The following is a 17,368-nucleotide window of genomic DNA, read 5'->3' as shown; positions in this document are numbered from 1 at the left end:
CTGAAATGTGGATAAAAATCACCTCACCCTCTCTATCACATCAGCATATGTTTTCTTTTATTGTTTCAAGTTTTGTGTTTTTCGTGTGCTGTATTTTGCTCGTTTCGTTATATTTGCTTCCAGATCTTGCATTCGGGCACACATTCTCACTGCTTTTTAACTTGGTTGTCCTGCAGGGGGAGAGCATGGACAACTTCAACTGGGGGGTGCGCCGTCGCTCCCTGGAGAGCATGGACAAAGGAGACACACCGTCTTTGCAGGAGTGCCAGTACACAGGCAGCACGCCAAGCCTCAACCTAACCAACCACGAGGACACAGATGAATCGTCTGAGGAGGAGGTACTGAGCGCTAGCCAGATTCTCACCCGCTCTGGCCTTGTAAGTCTCACTCTAATCAGGGTCCCCTAACCCACCCACCGAAACCACCATGCTCCTTACACAGCCCGCTGGCATGGTGTGCGTGTGTGTGTGTGCGGCCGCATACTGAGCTGGACCTGCTGCCAGTGTGAACAGGGGCTACGTGCTTGCTTCTTCGCTGGTGGTAGATATCCCCTTCACTCCCCATACCAAGTCCCCATACCTCAGGCCCCCCAGATTATGGCTGTTAGGGGTCATTATGTAGTTTCATTTGTAGAACTGGTGAGTACAGTGTTGTGGAGCTTTTATTTAGGTCCACCACAATCACATTGGATCTGGGAAATTATTTATCAGAGAGAACAAAAGAAAAGATTTTGTAGTTTTCTCCCAATAAGTTATAGAATCCAACATGGTCCTTTCCATTTTGTAATAGTTTGGCTGCTTGTCTTTAACTGTGTTTGTTTGTTTTGCTTTGCTTTGCGAGCAAGGTCTAATCCAAATCTATCAGATGCTAATAACATAAATGCTTTACCTCAGAATGTTTTCTTTCTCTTCCTCTGCTCTTCTTGAACTCTGTAGTGCACGGTGAGAGAATGAGCTTCTGCCTTTAGTGGATATTTACCCCAAAGTGTTTGTAGTTTGTAGTCAGTAGTGTGAGATAACCTGTTAGCATGATTTTACTGTTTGCTTGAACCAGTCTTAAAGTGCAGATCAGTTGAATGGAAGGCTAAAATGACTAAACGTGTTGTGCTTGATACACAAATATGTTATGCTTGTTCATCAGGAAGCTGTCAAAAACCCTTATAGTTAAGTCACAGTAACTCTCAGTCATTTACCATTAATTTACAGAAGTGCCTGTATCACTAAGAATAACAATTCTGATATATATATTTTACAAGATAACGCTATGAAATAGTGAAATAACCTCTAAATTAATTGGAAGCACTTGTAAGGGGAAAACAATTGAATAACATACGAAGCCAATTAGTGTTTAAAGTAGTACTCCACTGTAAGGTCAGAAAGTGACACTGTTAGTTCTTAGTGTCTGTATTCTGTTACCGCAGCAGATAATCCAACCAGCTGTTTTGTTATCCAGCTCAACAGTGACTCTGCAACAGATGAAACTGCATCCAACCATGTGGACTCCTTGCAGCAGTCTCAGGAGTCATCCAGCAGTGCTGTGACCGAAGAGGCAACTGTGCTGCCCTCTGTACCATCACTACCACGACTGGATAGCCCAATTTTGGAGATGACCCATTCAGACAGCACCAGCAGCCAGCTGCCTGAGGTGCGATCAATTGGGAGGAGCAATAAACTGTGGTGCTCGGGTGCCTTTTAGCTTGCCTGTTTCTTTCTCTTTAACTTCAATCTGCTTTTGCTGTACTTGTTGGCTTGTCTGTCACTTGGACAAATGATCAGCCAGATTCTGGGAGGTCTGGATGGGGTCAAAGTACTGGTTCTGTAACCTTCTGCCTGCTCTTGGGTTAAGATGTTGTGTGCTGCCTTTGCTGCTTCTCACGTCTCCCAGAGCCGCTTGCTTTGTTGCTTTGTTCTGCGTGTGGGTGCTGAAGGGTAACTCTTTAGCTGTTGCTCCCTTAATTAGTGGTGGGGCTTTATTGTGTGATTTGGGGAGAAATGAAAATTAACACTCACCTCAGGTCAGCTGTAACTGCTCACCTCCAATAACACAGCAACTGACCATTCCAACTAAATCCTCCATTAAAAACTTGTGAAAGGGACATCAGCTGCTTTATCTTCAACAGACGCATGTGTGAGTATGTTATTTACAAGTGGTGTGTTAACTTGCGTGCTACTGACATTTATCACTTGTACTAACGTTGGTAAGTATATTATGTTTTGCACTTTATGGCTGTGGTACTGCTCTGTGACCCACTGAAAACAATTTCTCATTATGAAAGAAAAATATGACAAAACAGGCCCCGAACAGCTGAAATCGTAACATTTCACTTCCAAAATACAGCACAGTTGTAAACCTGACAGTCCAAATGTTTTGACGTTTGATACTAAAATCAAATTCCAAATAAGCATTAGTTCATTTAAAACAAATTCAAATTCAATGTCTGTTATGTCTATTTTAAATATAGGAAATAGGGCTTTAGGAATTTGTAAAGTGGTCCATTCAGTTTTTATTTACATTTTACAAATGTTTTTGCAAACAGAAGTTTATGAGTAACCTGAACACACACACATGAAATAAATCAGCATGTGTGAAAATGCATTTTTAAGCTGACGATCCTACATGTCACTGCGGGGTCCTGTACACAGAATTGAATGCAACTTTCTAAGAACTAAATCTAGTCAGTGGTCTCAATATCATTCCAAGGACATCTCCGCCATCACAACCCTGGCTCTTAGCGTAATGAGCCCTAGATAAAACCATCAATACTCTTGCTCATTCCCTCCAGGATGGCTACGACCACTTCTAAAAGCTTTCTGTAATATAGCTGCTGTCCCTGTGATGTACTGGCTGCCTGCCACACTCTGCTTTCCTAATGCATTAGACTTTTAAATTAAAAAAAAAAAAAATAAAGGAAAAAACAAGTCCTCTTAATTACCACTCCTCCGCATATGTATAAGCTTATATATATATATTAATGTAGTTACATTGCATAACAAATTTATCTGATGGTCCTCATATCTACGTCAGTCAATGCAGCATACTTTATGCTGATTTGTAATGTATTCACAAGTTATAAATTGCAGTCTCACTTGATGTATACCCACAATTTGTTCTTGCTGTTTGGGGAATTTATGTAGCAAAATAAAATTCAGTTGTTTGTGTAGTTATGCAGCAGCGATCAACCATCATGCGTGAATCTGTGTGCGTCACAGCAGATCCAGCTCATTCATCTGCTATCCTGTCAGCTCTTACTCCCTGTCGTTTCACCCTGATGTTTCTGTTTTATTAGCAGCGAGGTCAACATTTTAGCAGCAGTTCAAAATTGGCTCCTGTTTATTGATTCCTTTTCTTTCTCTGTAATGTCTCACGAGGGATGTTAGCTTATAGAGTGACATCTGGAGTACTCTCCACAGAACTGAACATCGTAAAAAGTGCTGACTTAAAAGTCCCCTTAGTGCCATTGAAACTAATGTGTGCTCTTAGGTAAAGGCTATTGCAGTCTTAATTCAAATTAATAGAGCTTCAGCAATGAGACCATATTTTTTATTTGGTAGAAAGAGCCACTGTTGTCATGACAACCAGATAATTATCCATTACGGGATAGAGGATCTTTGAATGTATAAGGTCTGTCTGTGTGAACTCACCTGCTGAGCAGCACCTGAGTGCCCCCCTCTGGTTTTTTGTTACAGGATGCTGTCAGCATGACGGCAGCCGACGAGCTTAGTAGCAGTGTGAGTGAGGACACTGGGTTCTGCAGCGCCCCCCCTTTGCCTTCTGACCCACCTGAGCTGTGCGATATCCCAGACTCGCAGGACCTTCAAGACACTCAGGACCACCAAGACACCCAGGACCCTCCAGAGGACTTAGATCCTGCCCCCCCTCCCCCACCAGCCATAGACACACCACCGGGGTCTCTTTGTGAGGAAGAGCCCCAAACAGTGCTGCCTCTGTGTCTGCACATACCGCCAGATACAAATCCTGATCTCGATCCTGATAGCACCTGTGGCTCTGTTTGGGAAGAAGATGTGACACAGGCCCTGAAGGAGCTGGATGAGCGTTGTGAGGAAGAGGAGGCAGACTTCTCTGGCATGTCTAGGTAAGTAAGAGTTACTGTGGATCAGGAAGAAAATGCTGGATGTTATTCGTGTTATGCTTACTTGTCCATCATTGATTTGTGTAGCTTGTCTATTATCTGTAACCCAATAGACATATCTGCACATATTTTATTTTATACCGGGCAGGAACATAAACAGCTTGAATCATCCTGATTGACCTATGAGTCAATTGTAAGTCTCCAAATCAGTTGTATGCCACAGCAGTAATGTAGATTTTAGTTGTAACTTTGTGAAATTCTTCACATGTGGACAAACACTTATCACTAGAAGCTGAAGATTCACAATTTACACTAAAGAAACAAGCACATAAGTCTTATTTCAGGGCCTGAAAAGCCATAGTATGCATTGCATTGGATCAAAAGAAAACCTGAGATTTGACTTTTCAAGGTGATTTCTGCCAACCAACTGTGGGAACACTTACGGCAACTTTAATAACGGTATATATATATATAATAACTTTTACTTTGTTAATTTTAAATGTCCCATCAGTTTGTAAAAAGCTAGCTGTGTCTGCTCATTAAAATATGGATTACAGCGCACAGCTATTCTGGCATCTGTGTGAGATGAAGACTTTTTCAAAGGTTTGATAGTTAATGTCTTTCTTGACATGGCTTCCTGGATCTACGAAGGTTGGCCAGCAAGGCTGGCTCAAGTCCACTTCTAAACATCCCCTCTTCAAGGTGGGCCAATTCTGGCTGAAGGACGGTTGTAAAGTCAGGGATTTAAGCTACAGTGCAGCAACATCAAGAGGCATTGCTGAACAAACATGCAGAGAAATGCACTGACTAGTCTCTTAGTATTGTGTGTATATATATCTGAAAACACAAGGACATCAAACAAGTTTAGTGTCTGTGAGGATTTATAAGTGTGAAAGAGAGCATGATAAAATGAAAGCAATTACACAACATTGTACCGCTGTGAGGCTATGAGCTGGCTCTGTCTGCTGAAATGTGTGTATGTGTCAGTGTAGAGCTCTCCGCAGTCTTGTGTGGGATGAGAGTGCGGTGCGCTACTGCTGTTAGCAGTTGCAGCACCGACGTGCTGCAGACAAGGGGAGAGAGTAAGGGGGGGAGAAGGGATAGTTGGGGTGAGGATGAGGACGGAGACTGTGTCCGCTGCAGCGCTTGGCAGCGCAGGCTTTAGATACTTATATTCCGTCTGCTTTTTCAGGCTGTTTGGTCCCACAGGCCTGTGAGTATCTGTATGAATATCTGTACGTGTATGTGTGTGAGAGAGAGAGAGAGAGAGAGAGAGAGATGTTGGCATGATGCTAAAATGCTAATAGCTTATATGTTATTTTGAGAGCACTGCAGTAGATTAGACCTGAATATACTGCAGCAGAATTTGCAGTGTGGGAGCCAGAGATACAGCAATGTGAGGTTGTTTACTTGCAGAGAGTGACGATGAGCATGCGTGTGTTTACATTTGTCCTTCGGTGGTGACTGAGGGGAGTGTAAAACACGTTGGATTGTTGCTTATTGGCCCCCCCGTGTGTGTTTCAGTCAAGATGAAGGTGACGCAGACGGTTTCCCAGAGATCCAGGCCTCTCCGCCCCCTTCGCCATTCCTCTCTGCCATTCTGGCAGCATTCCAGCCTGTTGCCTATGACAATGAGGAGGATGCTTGGCGTTGTCATGTCAACCAGATGTTGTCAGACACAGATGGGTCTTCTGCTGTTTACACATTCCACGTGTTCTCTCGACTATTTCAGGTAAATGTTGCCTTAATTTTTTTTATTTTAAATATTTACTTTGCATTTTGGTGAGCAGGATAATCCGTTACTGGTTTTGTTTACTAGTGAGAATTTCTAATTTTTCTCTCCCTCATGGTTGTTTACCAGGGTATTCAGAGAAAATTTGGCTCCATTACACATGCATCTGTTCGCTTTCTTGGGGAAAGGCTCCAACGAATGGGTAATCAGTTCCTCAGCTCCCTGGAAGTCATGACATCTTGTTCACAGTGTCCTACTGTGCTTCTGGATGCAGAGACGGTGAGGCTGTTCTGCATGGTTTTCTGTAAAAAAAAACTTTAATAAATGTGATTAAAAATAAAACAATTCACTGCAAAAACATTTCTTCAAATAGTGCTGCATGTTATGCATATTCCTTAATGTGTATATGTGTCCTGCTGTAGATTTTGTGTGTGTGTGTGTATGTACTTGCATGTTTTGTTGTTATGGCTAAACGTGTGTGGTGTCCTGTCTTGCTGTTGTAGCTGGTCTCTTGTGGACTGTTGGAGACTCTGAAGTTTAGTGTGCTGGAGTTGCAGGAACATCTGGACACCTACAATGCCAAGAGAGAAGCAGCAGAGCTTGTAAGTCACAATGCGTCCACCACGATGGCTTCGCATTTCTTTATTTTTACTTCAGGACATTTTGTTTTTCATCTCTCTGATTGATAAGACTGCAACACCTGCAACTGTGTCAGAAAGTGTGTTAAAATGGAACGTCTTCTTGAGAGAAATGAGCTTAGGAAACATGTCAACCTACCTTTTATCTCTTTGATCACATCATGGAAAGCCAGGAGAACATAAAAACAAATAGCTGAGGCTATACAAGATAAGACCAGTCTGTCTCTTCAGCAGACATTGGATCAGTGTTGGTTATGAGTAGATTGAGCTGCCTTTACTGTCTGCACTACTACTGACAACCCCTGCTGAGGGGATAAAAATAACCCTCCTAAATCAGTTATAGAGGGCTGGGCAGGGGAAGCTGTGAGTGGGAGAAGAGAGGTAGGGGGAGGGGATGAGAAGAGATGAGATTGCAGAGGGTTCTGGGATGCAGGGGCGCTAATTGAATGAGACGGCAATGTTCCCTGGAGGGCTAGATACTACCCTGTGCTCTGTAGCAGGCCTTCTTTAATTCGCTAAGTACGACAGTCTTATTAAATCTGCTCCCTGATCAGCTTTTATTGTATACGCACACAAATGTAAATGCATACATTCATGGGGAGAAAAAGCTCTTGTAATGCCTCTGTTACTAAGCGTCCTCTCCTTTCCCTGAACCTTGTATATGTGTTTTTTTTCTCTAGTGGCTAGAGAACTGCAGGAAAACATTTGGCGACAAAGACAGCAACCAACGACCCAACACTCATGCACAGGTAGGCATGAGCTCTTGCTTTTGTGCTGTGATTGTTTATTGTTTGATCAGTATGAAACGTGAAACGGGGAAAATGATTTTAATTAAATCTAATCAATTATGTACCAAAGAGTAAGAAATGTATTCTGATTAATTCAGTTTTAACAGGCACAGAAGTGTGTTTGCACATGACCAATCACCCTATGTGGAGCCACAGTCTTTAGCCCACACAGCTTTTCTGCTTAAGTCTCCTTGTTTTCCAGCAGTAGTCCTGCACAGCAGTTAAGAGTCCCTCCGTTTTTAGGTTATGTAGCTTTTTAGCCACTTCGCTATTCTCCAGAAGACGGTGAACTGAAATGGCCCAAAGCTGGTACTACAGTTGTGGTGTAACAAGAACTGACATACACTAGTGCAAATCCACTGTCAACACAACGTATTGGTTAAATTGATGCCTATGATGCTGGCAGGTTCACACACTTATGTGACTGCAGTTCACTTAATGATCACAGGTGTCACTGTTAAGAACAGGGTTTTCTGAACCTTAACCAAGGAGCTAGACGAATGGGTGAACATGATGTTTGACAGCCGAAAGTGGCGTCTAAATGTATTTTAAGTTGTACAGCTTCTCCCTGTTTCCCACCTACAGAAGTGTTGTTACAGAAGATTAAACTGATGCACTGTTGGATGTCACAAGGGCATCACATCCAGAGATCTTTTACTACGCTCTCCCTCCCTCCTGTTAGCCACATCTTTTCTCTGCCTCATCACACATTCAGCTTTTCAGAGTAAAGGTTTCTCACTGAAGTGAGCTCACATGTGTTGCAGCACTCAGCCTTCCCTGAGCCGTTTGAAGGGAGGATGATAATGCAGTGCCCCTTTGGCCGTCAGGTCACTGTGTCTCAGCTGTCATGTTAAAGCTCACTAATTCTTGGTCTTTCTCTCCTTCTGTTTTGTTTGTTGTTGTTTTGTGTGTGTGTGTGTGTGACCTGCTCACCTTCTTGCTTAGCAAATGGAAAATCTAGCAGTAAGTGGTTCTCATATTATAGACTTTAATAATGATGACATCCAGACAAAACACTGACCATCTCATCTCTCTGTACATCCCTGCGCTGTCGACAGCCACAGACTCTGCTCTGCCGCCAGCACTACCCCACCCAACTCTTTATCTCTGTTTCTGTCTTGATTGGTCATGTAACCCAGCTCAACTCCCTCATCCCCCCCAATCATAATGAACTGTGTTATGCTGTATGGCAGCAGATGCTTTTTCTTCTGTTGGCTGCATAATAGGCAACCTGACTGTGAAGCACTGATCCTGTCTGCAGAAAGTATTCAGTTTGATTCCAGAGGGGCTGCTGTGTTTTCAGTAGTAGGGAATGGGTGGAGTTAATTTTGTCATCAGGTTTAGTTTGCTTTCATTTTGCATGTTTATTGTTCCCTGTTTGTTCAAATCATCATTTTGTTTCATCCATGTTTCCTGGATTAGGGTCTTAACTTGTAGTAATTACCCCCATCATTGAATCATACCCATTACTGTAGTCAGCTACAACTGGTCACAGTGGCCTGCAGGGAGCATCGCACGAGGTGCTGATGGATAGTCTTCTAATTGAGATTCCATGACTAATTCTAACGGTAGTCGACTCACCTCTTGCTCCGCGGCCCCAAACCAGATGGCACTCTACACTTCCATGTTTAACCTTTTCATCTACTCCCATGTCTCTAACCCAGGATTCCCATCCGTCTAAATCATACAGCCATCAGAGTCATTTCAGCACAGGCCCGGCCGTTACGCTGACATGTCATTTACCTTTCTGTCTCTGCAGGAGCTGGAGTTATGTCGGAGGCTCTATAAACTGCACTTTCAGCTGCTGCTGCTGTTTCAGGCCTACTGTAAGCTCATCAGCAGGGTGGACACTATCAAGAGAGAAGCAGAGGTGAGACATTAACATCCTAATAAAAGAAAGGCACAGCCACATCTGCCTCATCTCCGTTAGAAAAACAAGGACAGACAAGTTATCAACCTACTGGTACCTCGCTGTGTTTTAGTGGTATGTTAAATGCAGTGCAGTTTCTGATTGGATATCTTCCTTTAACCTAATGTTAGATTAACATTGCAGTTGATCTATGCTGCATCTTGATGGAGCTTTAATGAGACTAAAGTAGTTAATAAAATTAAATATTGCCATATGATCTGAGGGGGCAGATGGTCCACTCATTATTAAATCAATCAAGTTTTTTTTACTCGACCTCAAGTGGATTTTACATATGTGCTTTGTAGCATTTAAATAATGTCTGTTTGTCTCTGTTTTCCAGGTGACCAACATGTCTGAAGAGCTCACTATCTTGGAGAGCTGCCTGAAGGAGGCAGAAACAGGAAATGATGGCCAGGAAGATGTGTGCATGTCAGACAATGCTCAGACCAACACAGAGACAGCAATCCAGTCACTGATTGAAACTCTTAGAGCCAGAGACTTCAGTTCTGCACTCACACAGGTCAAAGTCTTCAGGTAAAGTGAATAGAACACATGCATTTATGACTTATGTGCCAGTTTGTTTGTTTTTCTGCCAGAAATACATTTTTATGATTGCTTCTCCGCATACACTCCTTTATCTCCAGGTCTCTGTGGCCCAATGATATCTTCGGCAATGAGACTGATAATGCAGTCCAGACCCTTCTGCACATCTACTTTCGTCACCAGACGCTTGGCCAGACAGGCTGCTTAGCAGTGGTGGGCCCCAACAGAGACTTGTCTCAGGCTAGCACCCGCCTCATGGAGCTGAACCTGCAGATCCGGGAGGCTCTGAGTCAGGCACAAGCCTGCCAGGCCCACACCACCATGGTCAGCACTGGACTGTGAGCCTGTGGCACTGTAGCTGCAGGCTGGACAAAAAATACCTCCCTACCCCCTCACCCCGCTCTACACAGACCTCACCTCACCTGTAGAGAGAGGGTAATGAGGGGAGGAGGACAAGAGAGACTCCACCTACAAAGGGCTAAAGGATGCGTGGGAATAACTGTGACTCTTAATATATATATATTATTACATGTATGAATGCTTAAAGCTAATATCTTCTCCCAGACTAAGCCAACTTGCAAAATTCAGTTGCAATAAGTCATGTGGTGGTGTGCCTGGAAAAAGAGTAAGAGAGGGCACGATGGGATGACGACCTTTTTTGTTTCGTTTTTCTTTTTTGCTGGATCTGACCTGATGGGCGGATCGTACTGCACGGTGGCCTCCTTCGGGGCCTGGGCTGGGAGTTGGTGTTGAAGCATGTAAGACAGTCCAGAGGAGGTGTCCTATGTGTGAGGATGCACCATCAAGATTCATAAGCAAACTCAGAAAAAAAGTTTTCAAACGCATGCTTGAAAGAAAAAGCACTGCAAGAATATTTTTTTGAGAAATGTATTTTTTATTAGAGCTAACATCCTAGGTTGTAAATGTTAGGGTATTTAACATGTAATTGTAACCCTGTGGGAAACGTTTGCCCTCGGGGAGTGTAAAAAGAGAAATATATCTGTTTATTGATCTGTTCTGAGAGGAGAGTCCCCTTCAACAGGTCTTCACGCAAAACTTACTCTTTAACCAAATAAGTAGATGCCTTTAGAGACTTTTGACAGTGTGATATATATTGGATATTCTGGTATACGCTCACACACAAATGCATATAATTGCACACAAGTGCAAACTGGCTATAACTCATTGGAAACATAACTTATTTTACTCTGTATATATTTTAGAAAATGTATAGTACAAAACCAGTATTTTTCCCTTGTACTTTTGTGTAATGCACTGTTCATCCGAATAGGATGTATGTATAAAGCTAATGTGATGAGAGGAAGCCAAGACCAGATCTGAGTCATTATGACCCGCTCCACCTTTTTGTCATCCTGTCACACAGACTTCAAAAATTTCCCAAAGGCTGCCTTGGTTTCTTGGTTGTGGTCTTGGAAATGGAGTCATGTGGGACACACCACCTGCCTTTATGATGGCAGTGGCATGGGAGATCAAAGCAGCCTCCATCTCCCGCTGGACCCAACCAATCCAGCCAAGTCATGTCCATATGCATTCCTTCTCTTCACTGTGATCTTTGTTAGCTCAGCGCCCTGAATTAGGCTCTGCTTAAAGCCTTACGAGGGGAGGGGGGGGCTAAGGTTTGTGTTTGTCCATGTAGGTTTATCGTGTTGGAAAGCAGCAATCATCCTTTACTGCATTTTGATCTTGTTTTTCCAGGGGGGAAAACAGCCAACATTGAAGCTGCGCTACACTTTCAGAATAGCCCTGTTTGCTGCTGTGACTGCAGGACATGAAATGTTATCTGAATGCTTCTTGGAAAGCTTGCCATGGCACATTGTAACAGTCACTGTACTCATTCCTCAGAGAGCTTTTTTCCCTGCTTGTCTGGTACATTTGAATGCTGTTCCTAATTATTTAATGAATATATTATTTACCTGGAAGATGTTTTAATGTAGAACTGCATTATACATTTTTCCTTGTTCACTCACATACCAGCCTTCTCTCTGGATAAATAAAAACCTAATACAGAACATAGCCTGAAGTCATTGTGGAAACTAGACGCTGCTAGAAGTCTTAAGGATCTTGTAGAGTTCCTTGTCAATATTACACAAAAGAATTCAAGAATGTTTTCAGATGTCAGTTCCTAATTTTGGCAACAGCAATAGTCCATCACATGCACACTGCTGAACCCCCCTTTAGTTATGCAGAGTTGAACGGACTGGCCAGCATTATTTCCCCACTGAAGGGACGCAGTATTTAACTAATCCTCATTTCAATCAGGAGAGACTAGATGTTCAGATGAGAAAGAATTTATTGAAATACAGTGAATGAATGAATGAATGAAATGTGCTTTGGCGTTCTAGACCCCGATGCGATGACCGCCATCCGAAGGGGGAAAGGACAGGAGATGAGGCCGCTTAGGCAGGAATCCCCCCGGGTCTAGACCTGGTGGTGGTGAAGGAGCAGAAGAGCAGGGGATAAAAGGCCTTGTCCTGATGAGGAACTGGTGGAGCTTGGGGTGGAGGAGGGTTCCTGAAATCGATCCGAAAGACAGCTGGAGAGGAGACGGAGAGATTTTTAAGTGAATTGCTGAGCAGTGAGTGGGCAGGAGAGGAGCGGCTCGGCCGCTGATTGGAGGGGGCGTTGCTCTATATTAACCAGCTGATTAAGTGGGAGGCAGAGAAAGAGAAAGGGGCGAGGGAGAAGGTGGGACGAGTGTGAGGAGGATGAGGGAGAGGCGGTTGGAAAGAAGTGATGAAAGAGTGAAGATAATCTTCCTGATTGAACTTGCGCTAAGAGCTTCATTTCCAATGACAATAAAAAAAAACACTCTGTACCAAGTGCAAGATAGCCATTTATTATACATTAAAGTGTGAGGTGCTCAGGTTCATCAACACAAACAGACATGAAAAAAAGTATTGGAATTTATATCTTCACTGTATTCATGATGCCATTATTGCTCCATTGGGATCAAGACATCCCTCATTGGATCTTGTGCGTTACTAGTTCACTGGAGATGCTTCTCAGATGATGTATTTGAAGCTGAACGTGCTGTCACAGGACAGCCGCTTGCCTTTGCATCTGCCGCACAAGTCCTGTCTGTGGGGTCGTTTGGGGTCAACATGTCGCTGTGTTGTTGCACAGGAACAGCGTGATTTATTGCAAACCTGAGGGAGGGGGAGTGGGGTAAGTTCAGAGGTGACACACAAGATATTTAACAGAAAGCAAGAGAAGGGCTTACATGGCATGTGATGTCCTCAACACGGTATGGGTTGAAGTCCTTTTGGCATTTTCTGCAGTATTGTTTGAAGTAAACCTGCAACACACGCAAACACACAGGTCAGGACATCTACTGCACCCCAAATGTGCTTTCACATGTTAGCCACCAACAGTCAATTAACAAAAGGGCTTCCCTTGGAGACGGATCAGTAGAATGATGCAGATTAAAACTCAAGTGCAACCGAATCATTGGCTGCTCACCTTGTTTGTTCCCTGAACGCACCACACATACACACTCTCCCACCGCAGATTGCATTCTCTGCAGTGATAATATCCATACTTCTGTTCCAGGAACTGACAGGAAAGAATCAGATTCAGTTTTAAGTGTTAGTTTAAAAGAAAATTATACCTGCTAACTTTTAGCCGTGTCAATAACCAGATAGAAACTCCAGCATCTGCAAGATTATACTTCAGAGATTTGATCCATTACATCAGTGTTCCTCTGTGCAGGTGGGGTGTACTGCTCTGAATGATGGAGACAGTCCATAGAGGTGTTTATTATCTACTTTAAGGACCCTGAACATCTAGGTGATATCAACTTAAGTTGTACAAGTAAATATAAAACCATGACATTTGCTTGTGATTACTTTAAATAATTTGCATATTAGATGGAAAAGGCAACAGCACCTTAAAAATCATAACAGGCAAAACCAACCCATGTACATAGAAGCAGACGGGGTCTCTAAAGTGTTCCACATGTAATGTAACATGTTTGAACAGGATGTGTACGTCAGCAGGAACTAGGGGTCTGATTGGTTTCCTGATGGAACTCACCTGGAAGCGCACACGCGCCTTGGCCTGCTCCGCGGAGCTGAGCGCAGCCTCGCTCCTCTCCTGCTGTTTAGGCCTCAGCTTTTTGCGCTGCTCCTGGAGCTTTGCGCTCTTTCCATCCTCACCAGTCTGGCTGTCCTCCACCTTCTTCCCGACAGTGTCTTTTGGCGGCTCGCCGGGCGGCTCCACGGTCTGCGCCCCACTGGAAGTCTCTTCCCTGTTGTTGTTGTTCTCGTCGACCAGGAACGAAGTGACGCTCCTGTACCCTAGAGGGGAATACACGGCGAGGGTGCGGGGGTAACGCACGCCGGCGCCCGCACCAGGGCTTCCTCCGACGGGCGTAGCGGGTTCCTGCTTCCTCTTGCGCTGGAAATCTCTCTTCATGGCCAGGAGGGTCCGCGGGCCGATGGAGCACTGCACCGAGGCGTCCGTCTTCGGGTTGACCTGCACCGCCACGTCCTTGGTGTTGGCCTTCCTGAGTCTCGGGGTGAGTTTAGGATTGATTTTGGATAAGATGGACTTCAGCTGCGCGCGCTGGTGATTGTTGAAAGCGTCAGAAGAGTCTCCATAATGGGAGACGCAACTTTTATATTTCCACCCCATTTCTTTAGGCCTGGGGTATCTGCCCACGTAGGGGTTGTAAGATGAATAGAAGTAGCTGTCGACTGGCTCCTCACCATACGTTGCCATATTGTTCAACCAACCAAGGCGGCTGCTTGTAGCTAACTATTTAAAGAGGCAGGTCGGCAGGAGCGCGCCATCAGGCCTAATGAAGGTCAGCTGTGTGACACCTCTCGTCGAAATCAGCAGACACGTGATGAGGGAAGTGTCTTCATACATATTTAATGATACAGTTTAAATTTACACATATGGTACATTTGGAGCACAAACACTGATTTGGCACAGGCTTGTTTAAACACTTAATTCTTCTGATATGTTTCTCTCTCTCTCTCACACACACACTCACACTCCTACTCCTGGATTGATGATGTGGTTTACAGATCCATGTATCTTTATAGGTCACAGCATGTTTTATCACTATAGACACAAATGGTTGAGTTGAATGAATCAAGCTTATAACATAAAGCACCTTTTTTGCAGCATGTCATGGCCATGATAACTCTGGGTTTCCCTGCAGTGTGTGGTCTCCCTGACTGAATGGATGAATGACAGCAATCACATGATGAATCCACCGCAGGGAGATGATTTTTTTTATGTGCACATTAAACAGGAGTTGGATCAGGAGGACAGGGATCCAACATGATGGTGTTTGGGTCACTCACTGTCACCGCACCATACGATGAGTCAAAGTCCTCATCATTAAACCTTTGATATGAAATGTCTGTGTCCTCGCAGCGTCCTGTGGGGTCAGCTTTATGCAGCACCTCCTTCCTGTACATCCTGTAGGCTAGGATGAAGACTCCAGCCTCAGCTGCTTGGAACAGCGCATACAGCAGGGGGAACATGTACATCCCTCCTATAAGCTGAGGGGGGAAGGCCAGCTTCAGGATGGCAGTGCACAGCTGCACGTTCTGGCACCCTGTCTCCAGAGAGACGGCCCTGCGACAGTTGGGAGGCAATTCGAAGAGCACGGCAAGGCCGTAACCTGCAGCATAGCCACACAGAGGCATTAGGATAGCCACCACATAGACAGACGGTGGGATGGTGGACAGCAGCTCTGGCCCCAGCATCGCTCCAGTCAGGATGAAGAGTAACACAAGGGTGACCAGCAGAGACCACAGGGACGCCTGCAGACAGAGACATGGATGAGAATGGTGTGTGTGTGTGTGGGGGGGGGGGTTGTGTGTGTGTTAAACAGGGAATCTGGAATCTGCACCAGTGCATCCGTGTACCATGACGTTACTGTCAGCTCTAACTGATGAGTCCCTCCCTTATGGCTTTTATCAGAAATGGCAGGGAGGAGCTCTTCCTGACACTCTGATGTCACTCTTCCTGCGGTCAGCTTCCCCCACTACTAATGACAGGCACCGAAAAATACGCAGTGCGCTTTTGCGCAAAGGCGGCCCTATAACCAAAAGTACTTTGTATCCAACTGACAGAATACTTGATTGACTGTGTAGAAAAGTAACTTTATCATTTTTCAAATTGATCGTTTTTATCTTACATTACCTTTAAAACGAGGTCTGCCACGCGCGTGTAGCGGTACCTCAGCATTACCCCTAAACCAATGGGGATGAGGGTGCTGCACAGGGTCAAGATGATGGCCCCGAAGGGCATGAGGTTGACCACCGGTGTGTTGATCCAGGCTCGACTGTAGATCCACAGACAGAGCGGCATCAAAACGAGCGCCAGCAGAGTGGAGGAAATGGTCATGATGATGCTGGGGAGAGGAGAGCAGAGACGCGACGTTACAAGTTACTTATATGGATGGCAGATGTCTTTGGTCACAGTGTTGGCTTGTTTTAAATTTGGCAAAGAATGACATTAAGATGACAGGCGCTACATTAAAGTCGTGCGTAAAGTTGATCAGTTTTATGTCATTTCTGTGCGTAAATTTCAGATCATTACGCACAAAACACTGATCCACTTTGGAAAACCTTTTCACTTTCACACGATACCTCACTTTGTGCAGTGTTTCGATGAGTACAGCACATCTACCTTAGATTCATTTCTCCGTGCACCAGCAGAGACATGATATTTGATAAGTTCCCTCCAGGACAGCAGCCACAGAGGAGAACAGCCATCGCTGCCACATCTTCCAGAGAAAAGGCTAAAGCCAGGAGAAAGGCCACCAAGGGCATGATAACAAACTGACATATCAGAGCCAGCAGCACTCCAATGGGTCTGCGGATATGATCCCCAAGCTGGCTAACGTCCACCGTGCAGCCCAGCCCCAGCATTGTGAAGCAAAGAACCAGTCCCACAAATACATTGATTCCGTGACTAAGCGGGGAATCCCAGAAGGCAGGCATCAGGTGAGGGGATTCCGTCGGGGAAGCGGCCATAAACGCAACCCCAGCGACAGTCCCGAGAGAATCAAGAAACATGGCACCACTGGCGACTTCTGAACCATCCATGACACCGTCCTCATAAGAATCCACAACTTGCTTTAAAGTGTCCAGCGTGAGAAAGTCAATCAAACGTGGATTCTGTGCGCTGCCACCCAGCAGGCTGGAGTTCTCCATGGCGCAACAGGAGGACAGAGAATCTCCACAGTCGGTTGTGCCTGTAGTTGCTCGTGCGTAAAATGATTCCCCTAGTGGCGCGTTGTCACTAATGAGAAACTGCGGACGATCCAGTGGCCGGAGGATGTGATGGTGCCATGGTACTGATGGTCTTAAAGCGACTCACTGAGTCAGACTGGTGCCACGGATTGGCTCCGCGCTAGACTGCTGGAGGGGAGTCTGCACACGGACTGAAGCTTCAGCTGGAGTGGCTGGGCCAATCAATAAGCAGGCTGCCCTTTGATAATTTCCATTTAGAAAAATGACACTCAGTCCGACAGATGTCAATGTGTGTCTCGTTTTCATTGGAAATAAAGGCGCAGTGAAGACGGCTGTTTGTCGTGGTTGAGTAAGCAGAGCCACTTTGAATGAAAACTGTGCTGATCTTTATACCAGTGCAGCAAACTGTGAACAGCCGCCTGGCCGTTCCTTT

General features: G+C 44.8%; 3 protein-coding genes across 13 annotated transcripts in view; 1 reads left to right on the top strand and 2 right to left on the bottom strand.

The window, feature by feature from the left end:
• The window catches only part of fryl (furry homolog, like), a 54,064-nt gene extending 43,473 nt beyond the window's left edge, over positions 1–10,591 (top strand). For 7 of the 11 annotated variants that reach the window (XM_028404106.1, XM_028404109.1, XM_028404102.1 and 4 more), the window contains 11 exons: positions 177–377; positions 1,453–1,644; positions 3,687–4,093; positions 5,615–5,822; positions 5,952–6,101; positions 6,326–6,424; positions 7,141–7,209; positions 8,194–8,211; positions 9,008–9,118; positions 9,498–9,691; positions 9,802–10,591. In XM_028404106.1, the coding sequence (XP_028259907.1) occupies positions 177–377; positions 1,453–1,644; positions 3,687–4,093; positions 5,615–5,822; positions 5,952–6,101; positions 6,326–6,424; positions 7,141–7,209; positions 8,194–8,211; positions 9,008–9,118; positions 9,498–9,691; positions 9,802–10,042 (1,890 nt within the window). In that variant the 3' untranslated portion in view covers positions 10,043–10,591. The remainder of the gene's footprint in view (positions 1–176; positions 378–1,452; positions 1,645–3,686; positions 4,094–5,614; positions 5,823–5,951; positions 6,102–6,325; positions 6,425–7,140; positions 7,210–8,193; positions 8,212–9,007; positions 9,119–9,497; positions 9,692–9,801) is intronic. The other 4 variants (XM_028404103.1, XM_028404100.1, XM_028404108.1 and 1 more) reach the window with 2 other exon arrangements.
• A 1,950-nt stretch (positions 10,592–12,541) lies between these two features.
• Positions 12,542–14,463, bottom strand: zar1 (zygote arrest 1). The gene is made up of 4 exons (XM_028404278.1): positions 13,754–14,463; positions 13,181–13,273; positions 12,942–13,016; positions 12,542–12,867 (listed from the first exon to the last, which is right to left on the bottom strand). Exons 1-4 carry the CDS (start codon positions 14,438–14,440, stop codon positions 12,724–12,726), a joined length of 999 nt encoding a protein of 332 aa, XP_028260079.1. The 5' UTR covers positions 14,441–14,463; the 3' UTR covers positions 12,542–12,723.
• Positions 14,464–14,577: 114 nt separating this feature from the next.
• Positions 14,578–17,083, bottom strand: slc10a4 (solute carrier family 10 member 4). The gene is made up of 3 exons (XM_028404164.1): positions 16,370–17,083; positions 15,881–16,091; positions 14,578–15,498 (listed from the first exon to the last, which is right to left on the bottom strand). Exons 1-3 carry the CDS (start codon positions 16,894–16,896, stop codon positions 14,974–14,976), a joined length of 1,263 nt encoding a protein of 420 aa, XP_028259965.1. The 5' UTR covers positions 16,897–17,083; the 3' UTR covers positions 14,578–14,973.
• Positions 17,084–17,368: the final 285 nt, after the last annotated feature.

Source organism: Parambassis ranga, chromosome 4, assembly GCF_900634625.1.
Source record: "Parambassis ranga chromosome 4, fParRan2.1, whole genome shotgun sequence".
Taxonomy (NCBI): domain Eukaryota; kingdom Metazoa; phylum Chordata; class Actinopteri; family Ambassidae; genus Parambassis; species Parambassis ranga.
This window is presented reverse-complemented; position numbering and strand designations above follow the sequence as displayed.